Raw genomic sequence first — 20,402 nt, forward strand, 5'->3', positions numbered from 1 at the left:
ACGGTTTGAAAGTTATGAATTTGTAAAGTTTCAACGAAAATGTAAACACTGACATCCTAAATTGACAACTCTAAACATATTAGAGTTACACAAAACAATTAAAGTATGACTCTTAATAATTTAAAACGACTCTGATAACTTTGTTGACAACTCTAACGGAATTAAAAATTACTTGAATTAACTCGTTAATCTAATTATTTTTCTCTAAGTTTAAAAAAACAAATTAGATTAATTCTACTTAACTTAAGTGGTAACACAGAACCATACTACATCTCATAGCCTGACATATAATTGACATACTGATTGTAATTCAAATGGCTACTGTAGCGCATAGACAATTTCACAAAGAACAAATGATATACCTACTCATATTTGTCTACAGTAGCGCATACAATTTCAAAAAAAAGAAGGTATGCATGATACAACTACTTATATATAGAACACACCCATAATTATATAGTCATCAAGATACCTCACTACACACTTTTACATATAGGGAAGGTGCTGACATCTAATGCTATCTCTCTACAAAATAATCATCACATTAGATTGATTACCATGTCTACAACCATACTAGGATAACACATATGGTTTTTGTATGTAATACTTAATTGCCACCTCTCAAGTAACAATTATTAAATATAGTTTAATATACATTTTAGTTATAACTACACATCATGAAATTAGAAATCTATTGATAATCATAGCATGATCCAATTTTGCACGCATCTAAGAACAACACCTGCTATATATACCAGACGTATGCAATACTAGTATAAATATTCTCACAGCATACCAACTATCACAATTAATCACATGGCTCAACACCTATAAAAACAGTGAAAATCAACTTCTCACAAAACACAAATACTCATTAAAATCTAACAATGTCAAAACCATAAAAATTAGGGATTTCAACCTAAACATGTCAAAACCTAGAAATTGAAGACAAAATTCCTAAATCATGTTAATCTACCCATTGACCCAATCATACTAACCCATAATAATAAGGATTCTCCCCCTTACCTCTTCAATTTCTTCAAAGTTAGCTTTTCTCTTTATTCCTCTTTTGCTCCTCTTCTCCTCCTTTCCTCTCTTCTCTTGAAATGAACAAGTTATGGTGTCTCTAACCCTCTCTAAACCCTTACTATATTATGTCTTAATGGGCTTAAGAAAAAAAACACCCAATTACTTCTATTTCTAATAAATAGGCCCAATTAGATATAATCTTTAATAACTCTATTAACCCATTAAACCAAATAAACACAATTATACGCAAAATTAATTAATTAAATTAATTATTATATCACATAACAATTAAATAAATAATTAACACACAAATGAGCCTAATAAAATATACTACTTATTACTCAATGTCTCATATTTTCTGTCTAATCTTAATTACTCAGAAAATTCCCAAAACGCTAAATATTAACTCATTCATATTTTTAATACTAAAAATATTAAAATTTTTGATTAAATATCGACCCGCTATCCCGAACCGATATCGACTAAATCGTCCCAAAACGCGAAAATCTCAAGAAACGTCAAAAATGACTAAATTAAGAAAATAATTATTAAAAACACCAAATAATATAATTACTAATATAATTAATAAACATATTAATAAAAATCGGGATGTTACATGAGGCACATGAGGCAAAGATGCTCATGATCAAGGAAGCAAATGTGGATGCTTATGAGTGGCTGCAGGCAATCCCCAAACACAAGTGGTGTAAGCATGCATTTCCTTTCTACTCAAAATGTGATGTTTTAATGAATAATCTTAGTGAATCATTTAATGCTACCATACTTTCGCAAAGAGACAAACCAATTATAACAATGTTTGAGTGGATCAGAAACTACTTGATGGGTAGGTTTGCAACACTTAGGGAAAAGGTGAATGCTTATAAGGGTTATGTAATGACCAAACCATTAAGGAAACTAGATAGAGAAATAGAGAAAAGTGCTAGTTGGACAGCTACATATGCTGGTAGGTTAACATTTCAGGTAACACATGTGCTTTTCACTGATAGCTTTGTAGTGGACCTAGAAAAACACACTTGTTCATGTAACTATTGGGAGTTGATTGGGATACCATGTAGGCATGCTGTAGCAGCCATTCATAGGAAAGTTGATGACCCAGTTAAGTATGTGCACAAATGTTATCTTAGGACCACTTATGAACACTGTTATAGTGAGGTGATAACACCTTTGAATGGGCAAAATAAGTGGCCTAAGACAGCACATCCTATTATCATGCCACCATTGTTCAAACGTGGCCCAGGGAGGCCCAAAAAACTACGCAGGAGAGAACCTGATGAGGCAAATCAAACCAAGTGGCAAAGAACAAATACATCCCACAGATGCAAGATATGCTTTGTACTAGGTCATAACAAGAGGACCTGCAAGAAAAATAAGCAAATAGTTGCTGTATCTGCTGCAAGAACATCACAAGAGGCTCCAACACAAGATGCTCCAACACAAGAGGCTCCAACACAAGAGGCTCCAACACAAGAGGCTCCAACACAAGAGGCTCCTACTCAGGCTAGTCAAACAAGCAAAAAAAGGGTATTGGAACTAACTTAATTATTTCTTTTTTCCTGCATTTTTTAGTTTATGAGACTGACATATGTCTTATGAATTTTTTCAGGGGAGGCCTACAGGGTCTATCAACAAGAAAAAGAAAGATAAAGTGGCACCCAAGACAAAAAAATCTAAGACTGTTGAACCAGAATGTGATGTAGCTGCAAATGCTGTTCCTGATGCAGTTCCTGAAAAGGATGATGTCCAAGCTGATATTCCTATGCAAGATGATGTTCCAGTTCCTGATTCTGTTCCTGAAAAGGCTGATATACAAGCTGATATCCATGTGCAAGATGCTGACCCTGTTCAAGATGATGTTCAAGATGCTGTCCCTGTACAAGATGATGTTCAAGATGCTCCCAATACTGACATTAATGATTCACAGTCGTCTCTTAAAAAGTATTGTGGTATAGATGCTGAAACATTGGCTAAGATTCTTGATGATGATGAAATTCTAGATGTTCAACCATTGAATGTTGACACATCTCCTGTGAAAAGAACAGTCAAAACTTTTGTTGGTAAAGCTCCAAAGGTGGTCAAGAAAACTTCCAAATCCACTGCTTCTTCTTCATCCAGGCCAACATGTTCAGAACCTGTAAGTCTTATTTGGACACTTCACACTTTTTTAAATGACTGATTCATATAGATTAACTGTACTTGTTCATTATTACTAGGTCAAAAAACCAATCCAGAAGCATAAGCCCAAGAAGATTGTTGATATGGGTGTTCAAAAAAGGCAGAGTGACAGACTTAGGACCATAAAAACAAAGAATATACCTGGCCCTGGAAAGAAGCCTGATGACCCTTTGGTCATTTATGAAGATGAAGCAACCTCAGACCAATCCAAGGGTGGGAAGCAGTCAGAAGATTGGGAGGCCATTTGCAAAAGGATGACTCAGTAGGATGACTTAGTGATGCCATGTTGTTTAGTTTGAATGAACTCAGTAGGAAAAATGTTATGTTTGTAATGTTAGTGAGGCTAGTCCTCTAACTATTTTCATGTTACTGCTATCTGCCTTGTGTTTTGTGAACATATGTATCAAAACTAATGTTATGTCAATGGTTTTTTGTGCAAATTTTGGAGACCAATTATAAGTCATTAGTAGGTGACTTTATATGACAAGTACTGATCAAATTTTATGGTCAAGTATATGTGTTTTACAGGTCGGTTTAAAGATGAATTATATGTCACTTTAATGACACATTTTATAGTCAACTATATGTCAAATTTTATAGTAAAATATAGACAAAATATAGCCAAATTATAGACACATATATGTCAACTGGTGTAAACAAAAAAACAGATTATAATTGAATGAGAATAACTGATACAACATTAATACATATTGGCCATAAAAAACACACTGATACAACAAAACATTACATCCAACTCACATTACATCCAACTCAGATTAACAAACATTACATTTAACTAATTCAAATTCAACAATTAACAAACTCAGATTTCGTACCAACAACATTACATCCAAAATGATCATTCCAAACACTGATTCAACAATTACATTTCCATAGAAAATACAAATTGACTATTACAGACACAACAATACACCAAGTCTTCATCTTTCCATACACAACATCTGACTTTATCTTCACCTTCAATTTCTTGTTCTTCTTCTGTGAAATTTCGTACAACTCTCTCATAGTTTCAAGAGAAATTGATACCTCCTTCATCTTGCTCTCATGATCTGACATTTCGTGAACACCGGTTCGTTGAGCAATATCATCATCCCATATAAATAAGTTACAAGTTTCATCACCTTGCCAAAATGGACATCTCCAAAACAGGCGCCCTTTGTTAGCTCCATTCTTACAGTAATACGAAGTCATACGAGCATCACACGCACATCTCCTACCTGGACGTGTACTCACACTTGATGAAGATGTTGGCTTCGTTCTCCTAGACGAAGATGACATCGTGAGATTGCAAGCGACGTATTCAATTGAGCGACTAACTCAAACGAAGCAAGAGAAGGAAGCCAAAGAAGGGATTGTGAAATTTGAGAGTGTGGAGATGAAGAAGGAAGCTGCAGAAGAAAAAGCTGCAAAAGAAATTAGGGTTAAAGTTTTTTCACGATCCCCTTATGTCTAAACACAATTGTCCTACGTGTCACCAATAAAAACAGCTGTAAAAAAAAATTCACACCTTTGGCATGACACGTCACCCTCCGTTAGTGGAATCTAACGGGAGGGACTCTTAATGGGGACGGAAAAACTTACAGGGACCAAAGTTCGAAGGAAATTTTTGTAGGGACTAAAACTGAAAAGTGCCATATTTACAGGGACCTCATACATATTTAACCCTTTATTTTTTCCCTTGTGAAGACAAAGTGTACCTTTTAAATATTCATTTATAGAAATATTTTAAAATGCGTAACTTGTTAGACTTTTAGTTATTATCACTCGTTCGATTAGGATTTTAGGATAATCATCAACAAGAAGCAATAGAGTTCATCTGAAAAATGCCTTCACGCTGTGAAATTTGCTGCGAGGTTATGATCGCCGTCTTGCTCCCTCCACTCGGCGTTTGTCTCCGCCATGGTTGCTGCACTGTACGTACTCTCTCCATCACTTCCATTCGGATCTGCTTCTCTCACTTGTTTTCCCCTTTTTTTCTCAAAATTTCAGTTCTGAGTCGAAACCCGTTGAATAAAATTATCAATCTGAATTTCATGATGCTGTGATTAGTTTTTTGTGATTTGTTATTGCAATTCGATTATGAATTTGATAGATCGAAGATTTTGATTTTGATTTTTTTTGAAAATTTTGCAGGTTGAATTCATCATTTGCTTGCTGCTTACTATTCTAGGTTATATTCCTGGTATAATTTATGCTCTTTATGCGATTATCTTTGTTGATCGTGATCAGTACTTTGATGAATATAGGCGTCCTTTGTATGCACAATCACAATACTAGCAAAAATAGTGTGTGTGAGTGTTTTTGATTCCACGACGAATCGAATAGTTGTTTATGTTGAGTTTCATGACTTGTGTTCAACTCTTGAATATGTAATGGATATCAGTTGAATTTTATTCTTATATGTAATTCTTATTGAGATTGGACTTGGTAGATTTTGAATTTGCATTATGATCGTACCTGATCAGAAGAATCGTCGTAGGCTGCTCGGACTGGATCTTCTAGGAAGGAGGAGGAGGGGGGTGTACCTGCAAGGTACTCCAATGCCAAAGTAAGATGACGAGCAAAGGAGCGCAAGTACTAGCTAAGAGTGAGTGAGAATTGAATCCCTGACCCTCTAGTTAAAGAGGGTATATATAGCCCCCAGCGCTGGGCCATGATCTCGCTATTGGGTTGGATTCCCAAGCCCAACTAGGAGACTGCCAGGTTTCCTGAGCGGAAATATCGGAGGTGCGTGTACGCCCTCTGTCCTGGTTAACCGCTCCGAAGTCCAAGGGAGGACGCGGTCTTTTAGGAGCCACGTGGGATCCGAGTTATTCGGAGGATTGGATATGAAGGAACCCTGCGCGGAGCAGAGTCCTCGGCAAGGATGATGTCCGGGGGAGAATGAACGCCGAGCGCGGTGTTGGTGCCGAGCAAGGCGTGTCGGAAGGCCATGAACTATACATGGGCCTCTGAGGCTTATTGGGCCGAAAGCGGTGTTGGGCCTAGTCTTGGCCCAGTCCGGAACAGGAGCCCCCCAAGTCGGAGTTTTCTGGTTAAGAAACTGTGACTTTGCTTCTACGCTCGGACCCCCATTTCTCGTGGTAGGCTGCTCGGTGGATCGGTCCTCGTCACATATACGCGCTCGGAGGAAAATCCAGTGGTGGGCGAAACGTCGCGCGTGGGAAGCACGCGCTGACGTGGCATAGGCATTGATGGCCTAGGGTCTAGGAGGCGGCGCCTGTCAGGAGAGGTGACGCTTCGCCTTCCGAGCCTTTTTCCTATAAAAGGGGGCGAATTCTCTCATAAGGGAGTTTTCCTTTCTCTATTTATCTGCTCGGCTTCGATCAAGGGTTCCTCGGAGAATAATTTCCCAGCTCGTTCGTCATATCAAGATCGTTGCTTAGCGAAGGAATCTCCCCGGCCATCTATATCATGTCTGCAAGTAAGTTCGTTTAGCCTGTCGTTGCTTTACTATTTTTCATAGAATTTGTGTTTCGCTTCCGAGGTCTTCGCCAACGTCATCCTCCCCGGGTTATCTAAGCGATGCCCGGGGGTCAGCGTGGGTTGGTAGGCCGGAGCACGTTGGCGTTAAACTGCTTAAGATAAGCTTTCCGGTTGTCGTGTCATCTGTGAGTCCTCGGCTGACGAGTGTTGTTCCTCGATGGGGTTTGGCCGGGGGCTCTGCTGCTCCTGCTCTACCCTTTCGCTTGCCTTGCGGTGGAAGGGTGGATTTGATAGACCATCGAATTCACTTCTCCCTTCTGCGTGCAGGTGAATCAGATTCGAGCGCTACCTCAGGAACTGGCTCGGACACCGACTCGACGACCAGTGATTCCGACAGCTCGACGGCAACTAGTTCCGACGTCGAAATTATTGAGGAAGATGGCACTCCCGCGGCCGAAAGCGTTCACACGGGATCCCCTGGTTCGAATGCCGAGGGAGGGGTTTCTCCTATGCCGTTATTCAGTTATGAACATACCGTTGCGCCCGATTGGATAGCCGAGGAGGCTCTGTCTGTTGTTTCTCGGTATACCGCGTCTCTGGATGGGGCGTTTACAGAAATTGAGGTCCTGGGGGAAGGAGATCCGCCCAATTATCAAATAGGTTGCCCGTCTCCAGACGAACGCGTGTGCTCTCGGTTTGCCGGGGACGGATTTGCGATGTACGAGTACGTGTTCAGGGAGCTCGGCTTCCGGTTACCCTTCTCTGATTTTCAGGTTTCGGTCATGGCGTTTCTATCTCTGGCACCGTCCCAAATTCATCCGAATGCCTTTGCCTTTATGCGGGCATTCGAGATTGTTTGTGAGTATTTGGGTATAGGTGCAACGTCTGCGTTGTTCGGAAGGTGTTTTCGTGTTCAACGGCAGGCGTCAAACGGGCGGTACAGCTGGGTTTCGTTCAGGAACGCCGAGCGTAAACTCTTCGGAATGTATACTGACTCCGTGAAGGGTTTTAAGGATCGATACTTCGTTGTCCGCCCCCTAAGTCCAACGGCCTATTCTTCGGTGTCGGATATGGTGGCCGAGCGGGATGCCGAGGGGGAGATAGTAAGGGATGAACATGGGCAGGAAGTAAGGGAGTTCTGCACAACGTTTCCATTTTTCTGGTGGAAGGGTCATTTTGCGTCTCCTCCGAAATACTACGCTTGGGAGGACGATGACTTGGATGATCAAGACCGGGAGTCGTACTCGGTCCTCTGCAAATACGTAGATAGCTTTACCCTGTCTCGTTGGGTGACGAGGAATGGAGATCCCATATTGAACGAGGACGGGGTGCCGATCACGGAGCAGCGGCCTATTAATACTAAGGCTTTGCTAGCTTGTCGGACTCCCGAGGAGACCTGGGCGTTGTTAGGTTGTGTCCATTACCCTTGCTTTGTGATCTCTGTCCGGTATTTTGCTAACTCGTTTATTTTTTCTTTGCAGAGGCTATGCCGGAGAAGGAGGATAATATCCTGAAACAGGCATTGGATGCGAGGAAGAATCAGAAGAAGAAGAACCAGGGTACCGGAGCTGGAGAGAACTCAGGCTCGGCAGGCTCTCCTCACAAGATTCATGTCGACGAGAGGTTACCCAAGAGACCTCGTGCTTCCGAGGGGGGACGTCTAGACCAGTCGAACCTAGGTCCCGGGCGCGCCTTCGTGTTGCCTTCTTGCTACAAGGATGGAGGCTATTTTGAGAAGTTCCCCTTGGCTACCTCACCGGATGAAGCTCGTCGGATCAGTGATATGGATCCCCCGTCCCTTCAGAAACAGTTGGCGTGCGACGGTGCCGCCGTGGTGAGGGTCTTGGAGATGGCCCAAGTGTTGGCTAGTGGAGGTTCGGGCTCGACCGAGGCCCTGAAGGAGGCCGAGGCGGCTAAGAAGGTGGCCGAGGACAAGGTGAAGACCATGGAGGTCGAGCGCAAGGAGTTGAGGAAGAAGGTCGACGCGGCCCTGAAGCAGAAAGATGCGGAGGTCGCGGCTGAGAAGAAGAAGCTGGCTGACCTTCGACTCGAATGGGCTCCCTCGGCTGACGAGTCGCCGGATGTGGCAGCTCTGAAGTCTAGGGCTGAGTTTGCGGAGAAGATAGAAAACCTGAAAATAAGCCTGGCCGACATGGCCGACGTCGGTTTCGAGCGTGCTCTTAACCAGCTGAGGCTTCTGAACCCTGGTTTGAAGGAGGATAATGTCGGGCTCTCTTCGAGGATCGTAGATGGCGTGTTGGTGCCTGAGTCCCCGGGGAGCGAAGAGTAGGAAGTGTAGTTCCGGGCCTGCGTGTCCGTTTTTCTCGGCCTGCGTGCCATTCTTTTTGTTGGGCTATGCCCGGATAATTTTTGGGGCCTGCGTGCCCGGTAATGATTGTAACCTTTGACATCGCCGGCCAAGTTGGTCGGCAATTTTAATGTCTTACAATTCTGCTTGCTTATATCTGTTTATTTTTACTTTCGGCGTTATCACTGTATGTTTGTTCTATTTGATAACATTCCTGCCGTGCTTGTATGACGAGGTATTTCCTCTATACTTAGAGTATTTGCGGTTGTTTTAGGTGACTGATGACTTATGCTCGGACATGCCGGAGAGTCACCAGTATACTTGTGATATTATTGGTTTTGTGGGCTATGCTCGACCTAGATTGATTGCCCGGGCGTGTTGAGTACGGGCCGGGTGCGCAGAGCGGGTATGCGCTTTTAGCGAGCGCGAGACCGCGGTTGCGGGCAAGCGTTCGCGGCGTGAACGATCCCATCGCGAGCTGGGGTTCTGCCATGCAGGTACTTCCACGGGGGGTCTAGGTGTAGAATCCGCCGAGGGGTCGGTCCATCTATCCGACGAGAGGAACCGATCGTTGCTGTCGTGGAGTACTCACGTCCGTCCTGACGACGTGGATCCGTGCCCGTCCGTTGCCCGAGTTTGGGTTAGAGGCCGGGCGTTTTAGCTTATGTTTAACTGTAATAACGTCTGAGTTTTTCAGCATTCCAGGGTCGAGCAAGTTTTTCGCCGAGAAGATTCTCGAGGTAGTAGGCGCCGTTCTCGGTTTTGTCATAAACTCGGTACGGGCCTTCCCAGTTTGGGGCTAGCTTGCCTTCGCGCGAGTCTTTCATGTTTCTGCGAAGTACCAGGGCGCCGATTTCAAATTCGCGCTTTATAACTTTGGCGTTATGGCGAAGAGCTATTTGCTGTTTTAGTTTAGCTTCTCGGAGGGCTGACCCTGCTCGAATCTCTTCTACCATATCGAGTTCTTCCCTCATGGCCTCGTCGTTAAGTTCTTCCTCGAGGGGGAATTCGGTGCGCCGAGAAGGCTCTCGGACTTCTACGGGAATTACGGCTTCGGTGCCGTAGGTTAGTCGGAAAGGAGTTTCGCCTGTGCTCGAATGGGGTGTCGTCCTGTACGCCCAGAGTACACTATGTAGTTCCTCGACCCAGGCTTTTTTGGCTTCGCCGAGTCTTCTCTTTAATCCTCGGAGGATGACTCGGTTGGCTGCCTCGGCCTGCCCGTTCGTCTGAGGGTGCTCGACTGAGGTGAAGTGCTGCTTCGTGCCGAGCTTGGCCACAAACTCTTGGAATCTTTTGTCAGTGAACTGGGTGCCATTGTCGGTGATTATGGCTTGGGGGACCCCGAACCGGGCAAGTATGTTTCGTTTGTAGAAACGGAGCACGTTTTGAGATGTGATCTTGGCAAGCGCCTCGGCTTCTATCCACTTCGTGAAGTAATCGACGGCGACCACGAGATATTTATTCTGGTACGATCCGACCGGGAAAGGGCCGAGGAGGTCCATTCCCCAGGTGGAAAAAGGCCAAGGAGAGGAGAGGGATTTGAGCTCGGTGGGAGGAGCTAGGTGCATGTCGGCATGCCGCTGACATTTGTCGCATTTTTGAACATGCTCTTTGGCGTCCTGCTGCATGGTCGGCCAATAGTAGCCGGCTCTGAGGGCTTTCCTTGCCAGCGACCGGCCGCCGAGATGCTGGCCGTTAATCCCTTCGTGGATCTCCTGTAGTACTTCCATCGCCTGCGAGTCGTCGATGCATTTGAGGAGGGGAATGGAGAAGCCGCGCCGATAGAGTTTATTTTCGATGACTGTGTACGAGCAGGCTCTCCTTTTAATGGCTGAAGCTTCCTTTGGATCGTCGGGGAGCTCGTCGTTCATGAGGTAATTGTATACCGGAGTCATCCAGCAATGGTCGTCTCCGATGGCAAACACTTGTATGGCCTGCGCGTTTTTGCCTACGCTCGGGTCGGACAAGATTTCTTGTATCACCGATTTGTTCCCTCCCTTCTTTCTCGTGCTTGCGAGCTTGGATAGGAGGTCGGCCCTCGAGTTGTGTTCCCGAGGGATGTGAGCGACGTCTGCCTTTGCGAATCCTTTCATCTTTTCTTTGACGAGCGATAGATACTCGGCTAGTGTATCGTTTTTGGCCTGGTAATCGCCGCTAACTTGCGACGCGACCAGTTGTGAATCGGTATAAATCACGACTTCCCGAGCGCCTACGTCTTTGGCAAGGCGTAGGCCTGCTAGGAGGGCTTCGTACTCGGCCTGGTTGTTCGATGTGGCGAAGGAGAGGACTAAGGATACTTCGATGAGGAGCCCCTCGTCGTTCTCCAAGATGATACCGGCTCCGCTGCCCGCGTGGCTTGAGGCGCCATCAACGTAGATGGTCCACTTATTCTCGGTGGGTGTTGGGGAGTTGGAGATCGTCGTCATCTCGGCCACGAAGTCGGCGAGTGCTTGGGCTTTTAGCGCTTTCCTGCCCTCGTACTGTATGTCGAACTCGGACAGTTCGAGGGACCATCTCAGCATTCTTCCGGCCATATCTGGTCGGCTGAGAAGCTGTTTGATCGGTTGGTCTGTCCGGACGATGATAGTGTGGGCGAGGAAGTAGTACCTCAGTCTTCTGGCGGCCGTTATTAGGGCCAGCGCGATTTTTTCTATCTGTTGATAGCGGACCTCGGGTCCTTGTAGGGCTTTGCTAGTGAAGTACACTGGCTTCTGCCCGTCTTCCGTTTCTCGGATCAGGGCCGCGCTGGCCGCCTCGCCAGAAACGGCCAAGTAGAGATAGAGAACCTCGTTGCTGTCTGGTCGGGATAGCACCGGGGGTTTGGAGAGCACTTGTTTGAGGTGGGATAATGCTCGTTCGCATTCCTCGGACCATTCGAAAGCTGCTTCCTTCCGAAGAAGCTTAAAGAATGGAAGTGCATGCTGGGCGGATTTTGCGACGAAGCGGGATAATGCCGTGAGCATTCCGTTTAGCACCTGGATGGATTTTTTGTTGGTGGGAGTAGGGAGGTCTGAGAATGCTCGGCATTTATCAGGGTTGGCTTCTATTCCTCGCTCTGTTAAGTAGAAGCCGAGGAATTTGCCCGCCCGCACTCCGAAGGTGCACTTCTCTGGATTGAAGCGCATCTTGCAGGACCTGGCCTGCTCGAAAACCCGCTCGAGATGTAGCGTGTGGTCGGAGTCTTCTCGAGATTTGACGATCATGTCGTCCATATACACCTCGAGCGTGTCGCCGATTTCTCCTCGGAAGACCTTGTTCATCATCCGCTGGTAAGTGGCTCCGGCGTTTTTGAGTCCGAAGGGCATTACGTTGTAGTAATAATTGCCCGATTCGGTCATGAAAGCCGTGCATTGTTTGTCGCATTTCGCCATGGGAATCTGGTTGTAACCAGAATAAGCGTCCATGAAAGACAACAGTTTATAGCCGGCCGAGTTGTCGACCAGTCTATCAATATTAGGTAAAGGGTAGGCGTCCTTTGGACATGCCCGGTTAACATCAGTATAATCAACGCACATTCTCCATTTTCCATTAGATTTTTTAACAAGTACAACATTTGAGAGCCAAGTTGAATACTTGGCCTCGGAAATAAATTTTGCCTCTAGGAGGTCTTTTACAGCTTTCTCGGCAGCCTCCGCTTTCTCGGGAGACTGCCGACGCCTACGTTGTACTACGGCCTTGGCGGTTGGATTGATGGAGAGGTGGTGACAGGCGACCTCAGGGTCGAGTCCGGGCATCTCTGCGGCGCTCCAGGCGAACAGGTCGGCATTGGCTCGAAGGCAGGCTACGAGTTGCTTCTTCGGCAGGTCAGGGATGCCTTTGCCGATCTTCACTGCTCTGTCGGGGTTGTCTCCCAGGGGGATCAGCTCGAAGTCTCCGTCGGGGACAGGCCGGACGGGATGAGGGGCTTTTGATAGTGTCTCTTCCCCGGATTTCAGTTCTTCCTGTGTAAACCTTGCGTCAAGGTCGACTGAGCTGACGTTGGCCGTTGGAAGCTGATCTTCCCGAGGATGCTTGTCTTCGGCTCTAGGTTTTTTGTTGGAGCTGGTCGGAGGGGCGATCAGCTCTAGTCCTTTGACGGATGCATCGAAGATCCTCCTCGCAGCTTCAATGTCGGCGTTGATGGTGGCCACTTTCCCTGTCCTCGTGTAGAACTTCATCTTCAGATGGACCGTGGAGGGCACGGCGGTTAGCTCGGCCAGTGTTGGGCGTCCGATGATGCAGTTGTACAGTGTTTTGCAGTCGATCACCAAAAACCTGGTTTTGACTTGCCTGGACGCTTCCCCTTCCCCGAAGGTGACAATCAGCTCGACGTAGCCCCATGGTTTGGTGGTGGCTCCGTTAAAACCTTGGAGGTCGGAACCCACATAGGGAGTGAGGTGCGAGTCGTCCAGCTGAAGTGTTTGGAAGAGGTGGGAGTACATGATGTCGACCGAACTACCTTCATCTACTAGGACCCGTCGAACATCGAAGTTTGCCATTCTGGCTCGGACGAGGAGGGGAATGGTGGCGTTTGGAGCTCCGCCGGGCAGTTCCTCGAGGTAGAAAGTGATTGGCTCTGACTTTCCTCGGAATTTCCGCAGAGTAGGGCCGAGATCGGCATTGGCGCTGAGTAGCTCGTCGAACTTTCTCTTGACTGAACTGACGGTGAGAGAGCCGGGGTCGCCGCCGTTGGAGATGACCATTGCGGTGGGGAAATGTTCCCAGGTGCTGAGGGCGGTCGTCACGCCGACAGAAGGGATGAAGTCTTCCGGTCGGGTTATGGACAGTGCGACTTGAAGCGGTCTGCTGTCTGGTGAGTTCCCCTCGTCAGAATTTCGAGGGATGTCTCTTCTGGAGGGTTCTCCCTTCTTGGTGTATCTTGCCAGGTGGCCTTCTTTGATCAGGGTCTCTATGGCGTCTTTGAGGTTTATGCATTCGTCGGTCATATGCCCGTGACTCTTGTGGTACTTGCAGTACTTGGACTTGTCCGTCCCCGGTCTTGTAGGATTTGACTTCGGGGGCCTGATGTTGGATTTCTTGAACTCGGCGTTCTGGCAGTCGGCCAGGATTTTCTCCCGGGAGGTGTTCAAAGGAGTGTAGTCGTTGAAACGCCCTGCCGGTCCTCGCCGTTCTTTGACATCTCGGGACCTGTCGTCCCTTCTTTTGTCTTGTCTTCGGCGTGACCCTGGATCCTCGAGGTTTGAGCTGCGAACGGCATCACTGCCCCTCGAGGCTTTGATCGCGGCTGCCTCGCCTTCCTCAAAGTCGATGAATGCCTTTGCTTTGCGGAGGAGGGCATTCATCGAGTGCACCTTCTCAATCTTAATGGCCTTCTTGAAGTCACTGCCGGGGAGAAGTCCTCGCTCCAAGATGTACCTCTTCATGTAGTCGGCCGTCTGCACTTGGACGGCCTCCTTGTTGAATCTTTCAAGGTAATCCCGAAGAGGTTCGTTGGGTCCTTGTACCACGGCCTCGAGATTGGCTTCCGATTTCGGTTGTCGTCGGGAGGCTGTGAAGTGGCTCAAGAAGAGTTCTTTGAGCTCGGTCCAGGAATGGATGGAGTTCGGAGGGAGGTTCCTGTACCAATTCATCGCTCCCTTCCTGAGGGTGGTCGGGAAAATGCGGCACTTGATCGAGCCTCTGACGACGTGATAGTCCATGACCGCTTCGATGCTCCGAATATGGTCGTCGGGGTCAGTGGTTCCGTCGTATTGGTCCAATACTGGCGGTTTTTCCATCCCCCGAGGGAGGTGGGCTCTCCGGATATTGGCGGACAAGGGGCTGCGGAAGTCCTCCTCGTCGCTCGGTCCTGGTGAATGGTAGTGCCTGTTTCGTCGGGAATCCTCTTGGTTGTCACCCAACGCAGCTTTGGAGGGGCCCCGACGGCCCTGTTCGGGGGAGGGGCTTCTTTGTTCAGCGGTTTCAGGTTTCTGGTTCTTCCTGTTCTTTCTTGGTGGAGAACGGGAACGAGTCCTCCGGCGGCGATGTCTTCTCGGGGGAGACCTTGAAGAGGACGGGGAACGCCGACGGTATCTTCTCGGCGGTGAGCGCGAGGAGGAATAGGAGCGTGACCTGTAGTGCCTCCGCGGAGAGGGGCGACGTCGTCGCTGTCTTTCCAGTTCGTGAATTCGGTCGTCCTGAATTCTGAGGAGGCTGTTCGTCAATTGTATTTCTTTGAGCAAGCGGACGGTGATGGGGTCAGCATCCTCGGGAATGTTGAGCGGTTCCTCTTCTTCTCCGTGACGGGCTCTCCGCCTCTCGGAGGTGTGGGTGAATGAGGAAGCATGTTGCCCGTCTCGGAGGTCGGTCTCATTCACATTCTGGGCATGTTCCGGCACGTTGGTCGTTCTGATCTGCTCGCCGTTCTGAACGTGCCCTTCTGGAGGAACATGGTCAACATTCTGGACCTGTTGTAGGACCTGCAACACCTGAGTGTCCTGGGTTTCATGCCCGGACCTTTGTCGCCGACGATCCCCCCGACGATGATTAGCTAGCTCGCGGGAGGATTCCTCGATCAGCTCGTGAAGGAGGAAAGGGTCAGCGTTTGGGATGTTGTTGTTGTCAGCCATGACGATTGGAGATGATTAGCTTTGATCTTTGTTCTTTAAAGATGGGGAAGCAAGTTTCCCACAGACGGCGCCACTGATCGTACCTGATCAGAAGAATCGTCGTAGGCTGCTCGGACTGGATCTTCTAGGAAGGAGGAGGAGGGGGGTGTACCTGCAAGGTACTCCAATGCCAAAGTAAGATGACGAGCAAAGGAGCGCAAGTACTAGCTAAGAGTGAGTGAGAATTGAATCCCTGACCCTCTAGTTAAAGAGGGTATATATAGCCCCCAGCGCTGGGCCATGATCTCGCTATTGGGTTGGATTCCCAAGCCCAACTAGGAGACTGCCAGGTTTCCTGAGCGGAAATATCGGAGGTGCGTGTACGCCCTCTGTCCTGGTTAACCGCTCCGAAGTCCAAGGGAGGACGCGGTCTTTTAGGAGCCACGTGGGATCCGAGTTATTCGGAGGATTGGATATGAAGGAACCCTGCGCGGAGCAGAGTCCTCGGCAAGGATGATGTCCGGGGGAGAATGAACGCCGAGCGCGGTGTTGGTGCCGAGCAAGGCGTGTCGGAAGGCCATGAACTATACATGGGCCTCTGAGGCTTATTGGGCCGAAAGCGGTGTTGGGCCTAGTCTTGGCCCAGTCCGGAACACATTATTTGTTTGATTGTGTTTTAGACATTCTATTGCGGAAATTATACGGGAACATGATTGTTGATTGTTTAGTTATATATAAGTACCTATGTGATCAACTGGAAGAAGCTGATATTGCTTGGTTGGACGTCATCACTAGGGTTTGAATCTTGGTACTCACAGTTGTGTATATGAGTTTCTAGTAGTTATTACCATTTCGTCTATAACCTAGAAGATTGTGTGATAGAGGTTAGGGGGGTTGAAATGGTGTTGATGGCTAGCTTGATAAATGATTAACTACTAAGAATAAGTTTATACATATTTGTTGATTGAACTCAATTCCTCATAGGATTACCTGTTCTTTTAGTCTTGGCTATATTGATAATCAGGATTCTTGTATGATGCTTTGTGCCTCTTGGTTTGGCTTAATACAGTAACATCAATACATCTATTCCTCAAGTAATTTAGTAACGGCAAGACTTCAATTCCTCAAGTTATATAGAAATATTTTGTATAATCTTCAGTTCTTGTAAGGAGAGTTGACGATGATTTCTTGTCGGAGAGTTGACAAAGGTTTCTTCAAATCTGTTCCACGAGAAGATTGATGATAACCGAAAAGTCTTTATAACTTTAAGTGCGTAAGATAGTAAGATGTCATGAACAATTTTATGACTTGTTAAATTGTGGAGGATCTAGATCTCTTTTGTTATATCACTTACTAGTTTGAATATATATAACCAGATAGAAAGTATAGCCGAGATTTTACTAGTTCGAATATATATAACCTGATAGAAAGTATAGCCGAGATTTTATCACACTTAGCTTTGTTCTTGAAATCTATTAGTTACTACTAGTGAGTGATTGAGTTAAATTGCTAGGTAATTTTCATAACAAAGACTGGATTCTTCTTTAGAGTGAAGCATGAATTTTGATGACAAAACATATGTTAATTGTTACATTTTTAGCTTTGCTTTTATCCCAAATCCATTTTCATAGATAATAGTTGGCCTGCCATGGGCCACCAGGATAAGTTTGTTTATCTATTGAGAAATTATTCTAAATTTTCAAATAATTTATTACCTAAGTTACCTGGATCAAACCAAAATTAGTACTTTTGGGTTGGAGTTGATTTGATCCTCCATAGTTTCACCTGTGTTTAGTACAAGATTTGCTAAGAGCCTTACATACAAACTGATACAGCAGTAAAACACATAGCTGCATCTTTGTTAAAAATGAGCTCCAAACCACTTCAATTGCTTCAGATTCATAGAAAATGAGCCTGCATTGTCAAAAGGTTCAGCTCTCCGTTAGTTACTACTATGACAAGCCTTCAGCCGTGCCACCATACATCAGCACTACTACTGCTTTCAACTTCTTTTAACCATTAATTCAACTGGTTCAAGCTAGCTAAGTTACACATCCCCTATCTATCTATACCAAATTGTCCTGCGATACACTAACAGTATGACTATGACAACATCCAAACTCTCGAGTCCAACAAATGTAAATTAAACCATGTAAAAAAGGACTGTCGAGTCCAACAAATGTAAATTAAACCATGTAGAAAAGGATTGGTGTAAGATAGATAAAAAGACCAATCATTGATGTAAGATAGAAAAGGACCAGAGAAAATGAAAAATATTAAGGAAATACCATGACTTTTTGAACTGTATGTATCTATTTGTCAAGTTGGAATCCATTTGGTGGTTGAAGCATAATTTACCATAAACTAACATTAATAATTCACGGTATTTAGAAGAGAAGACTTGTATTGTAAGTTTACTTAATATATTTTGTATAGGCTATGTAGTTGTTGTCATGTTATAATAATAAAGGAAGGTTACTTTAACACATTTTTTTAACATCAGAAAAGTAAAATTGTATTCTAATAAGGAAAAATAGAAAGAGGGTGAGAAGGTTTCTCCGTGTGTTTACGCCTTGTGTATGTGTTTAGTATCATGGATCAGCAGTCAAAATTTGTGTTAGAATTTCATTTATTTTAGATGAGTTCATTTGAGAGGGTATCGATACACTATTGAAATGATCCAATAATAATAATATGACATATGATTACATAGAAAATATATACATTTTTTCACATATGTTTCTTCTGTGTTTATTCTTAGAGCTTTTCATATTCAACTTCCATTTCCTCTTATTCATTTTTCACATATCTTTTTCATATGCAATAAATTTTTGTTTGGTGTAAAGTTCAAATTTTTTTGGAGTTCCATATTGTTCAATTTAAAACTAAACCGAAAGGACAAATAACTTTGTTTATTCAAATAAAGTTAGAGTTTTACGAATTCTTTTTAAGGGAAATTTGAAAGAAAAACAGTAATTCTAGAACTCCTGGTTATTCTGCCAATGTCGATCTTGTAAAAATAAAATAATTCATGCAATGATGCAAATACATAAAATGCGTGTAGTTGTGAAAGTAACATCCACTTAATGAAATATCACTTGTACCCATACATGACTAATTTTCAAACGACCACTTCAGGAAGGTATTAGTACCCTAAAATTCGACTAGTTACATGAGTACTCACCTTTTTAGTTTTTAAAAACACAAATTTAAAGAAAGTTTTCAAAATAGCAATTGAAAATTGATGCTTAAAACAAGTTTTTACAAGTAACTTGCTTAAATAAACATAAATTTATTTTAGGGGTTTCTGTTCCCACTTCAGTGAAGAGCCACCCTATTAAAATTTAAAATTGTCTTTTTCAAATTGGTTAGTATACTTTTGTACATATTTTGTATATACAATATTTATTTGTAAGTGAGTCACATTCTTATTTTTTTCATAAATTAGTACAGAGATTTATCTCCATAAAAAATCCAAAAGTATACTTTCGTACGCATCCGTAAACATCATATATATATTCGTAAGTGAGCCACATCCTCATTTTGTCATTAATTAGTACAAAGATGCATCTCAATAGAAAATCGAGAAGTATATTTCCGTATGCACACTGTAAACAGTAAACACCACATATCTTTGTAAGTGAGACATACTCTTATTTTGCCATAAATTAGTATGAAGATGCATCTCCGTAAAATTTACGGAAGTATACTTCCGTAATAACTCTTAGAGTGTGTTTGGATGAGATAATTGAGAATTTTTAAGAAATTTAAAATTTTAAATAATTTAATTGAAATTAATTCATTTTTAAATTCTATTGTTTGAATGAAGTATTAAAATGATTCATTGTTATATTTTTAAAGTCATTTTCATAAAATTTAAAACTTTTAGGTCAAATTTAAAATATTAAAATAGGGATCAAATTGTAAATTTTGAAAATTTGAAGGGACTAATTTGTAAAACTAAAAACTTATTAGTGACTTATTTGCAATTTTTTGAAAATCTTGAGAGTTAATTTGAAATTTTCATAAAATAAGAGGACCATCTTGCAAAATTTGAAAAAATAATAATAAATAATTTAATATTCGCATTATTTAAAGTGAATGAGCAATTTTAAAATTTTCTTTTTGATGTCATTTGAAATTCCTTAAATTTAACTTGGATAAAATACTTCATAAATTTGTATCATTTAACAGTTCTCCATATTTTTTATCCAAGCAATGGATTTTAGTTAAGTTATTTTAAATTTCTTCAAAAAATTACTTTCCCTCATTAAAATGCTTTATCCAAACACATTCTTAAGCAGTAAGGTTTAACATTTTTAAGAAATACAATAATATAGTTGTTTACCGATATTTTTGACAAACAAGCACTAGTCTACAAAGATGGTTACTTGCAGGATCGACTAGTAAATCCTAGGACATATTTGTGCAAGATTTCTTAAATTTGTTCTGAGTATCCATTAGTTCGGTTGTAATGTAAAAAGAAGTTAAAAGGAAATTACCGATTGCATCGGATTGGATGTAAAGTAATGTAAAAGCAAGGAAAAACAATAAAGAGATAAGTTTGAATAAAATAACTTGCTTAAACTTGTTTCTCTATGTAATGCAGATACTTTAAGTTTTAGAGTGATGTATGTGAATTTGTGGTCCTTAATTCCGACACCAGGATTACCTATATATACTACTAAATTTGTATCTGTCTTCTATGATTTCTATGTGCGTGCTCGACACGTACGTGGCTTTGAGGCTAATGGCTTGCTTCTACGTGTTTTTGACATCCAAACTCTTATGCGTGGCCGGTATTTGATCTTATTCTTTTGTAAGTGAAGTAACCGCTTGTAGTCGAAATTGTCGTTGTTATGTGGAAATCACCACCAAAATACGCTAAGTCCTTGAGA

General features: G+C 43.7%; 2 protein-coding genes across 2 annotated transcripts; both read left to right on the top strand.

Moving 5' to 3' along the window:
* The first annotated feature begins 1,638 nt into the window (after positions 1–1,638).
* On the top strand, positions 1,639–3,561 carry LOC131636305 (uncharacterized). The gene is made up of 3 exons (XM_058907175.1): positions 1,639–2,571; positions 2,654–3,181; positions 3,261–3,561. The coding sequence occupies exons 1-3, from the start codon at positions 1,639–1,641 to the stop codon at positions 3,486–3,488; spliced, it is 1,689 nt and encodes a 562-aa protein (XP_058763158.1). The 3' UTR covers positions 3,489–3,561.
* Positions 3,562–4,986: 1,425 nt separating this feature from the next.
* LOC131627643 (UPF0057 membrane protein At4g30660-like) lies at positions 4,987–5,673 on the top strand. Its single transcript, XM_058898485.1, has 2 exons — positions 4,987–5,156; positions 5,377–5,673. The coding sequence occupies exons 1-2, from the start codon at positions 5,067–5,069 to the stop codon at positions 5,518–5,520; spliced, it is 234 nt and encodes a 77-aa protein (XP_058754468.1). The 5' UTR covers positions 4,987–5,066; the 3' UTR covers positions 5,521–5,673.
* The last annotated feature ends 14,729 nt before the right edge of the window (positions 5,674–20,402 follow it).

This window comes from Vicia villosa, linkage group LG1 (assembly GCF_029867415.1).
Source record: "Vicia villosa cultivar HV-30 ecotype Madison, WI linkage group LG1, Vvil1.0, whole genome shotgun sequence".
NCBI lineage: Eukaryota > Viridiplantae > Streptophyta > Magnoliopsida > Fabales > Fabaceae > Vicia > Vicia villosa.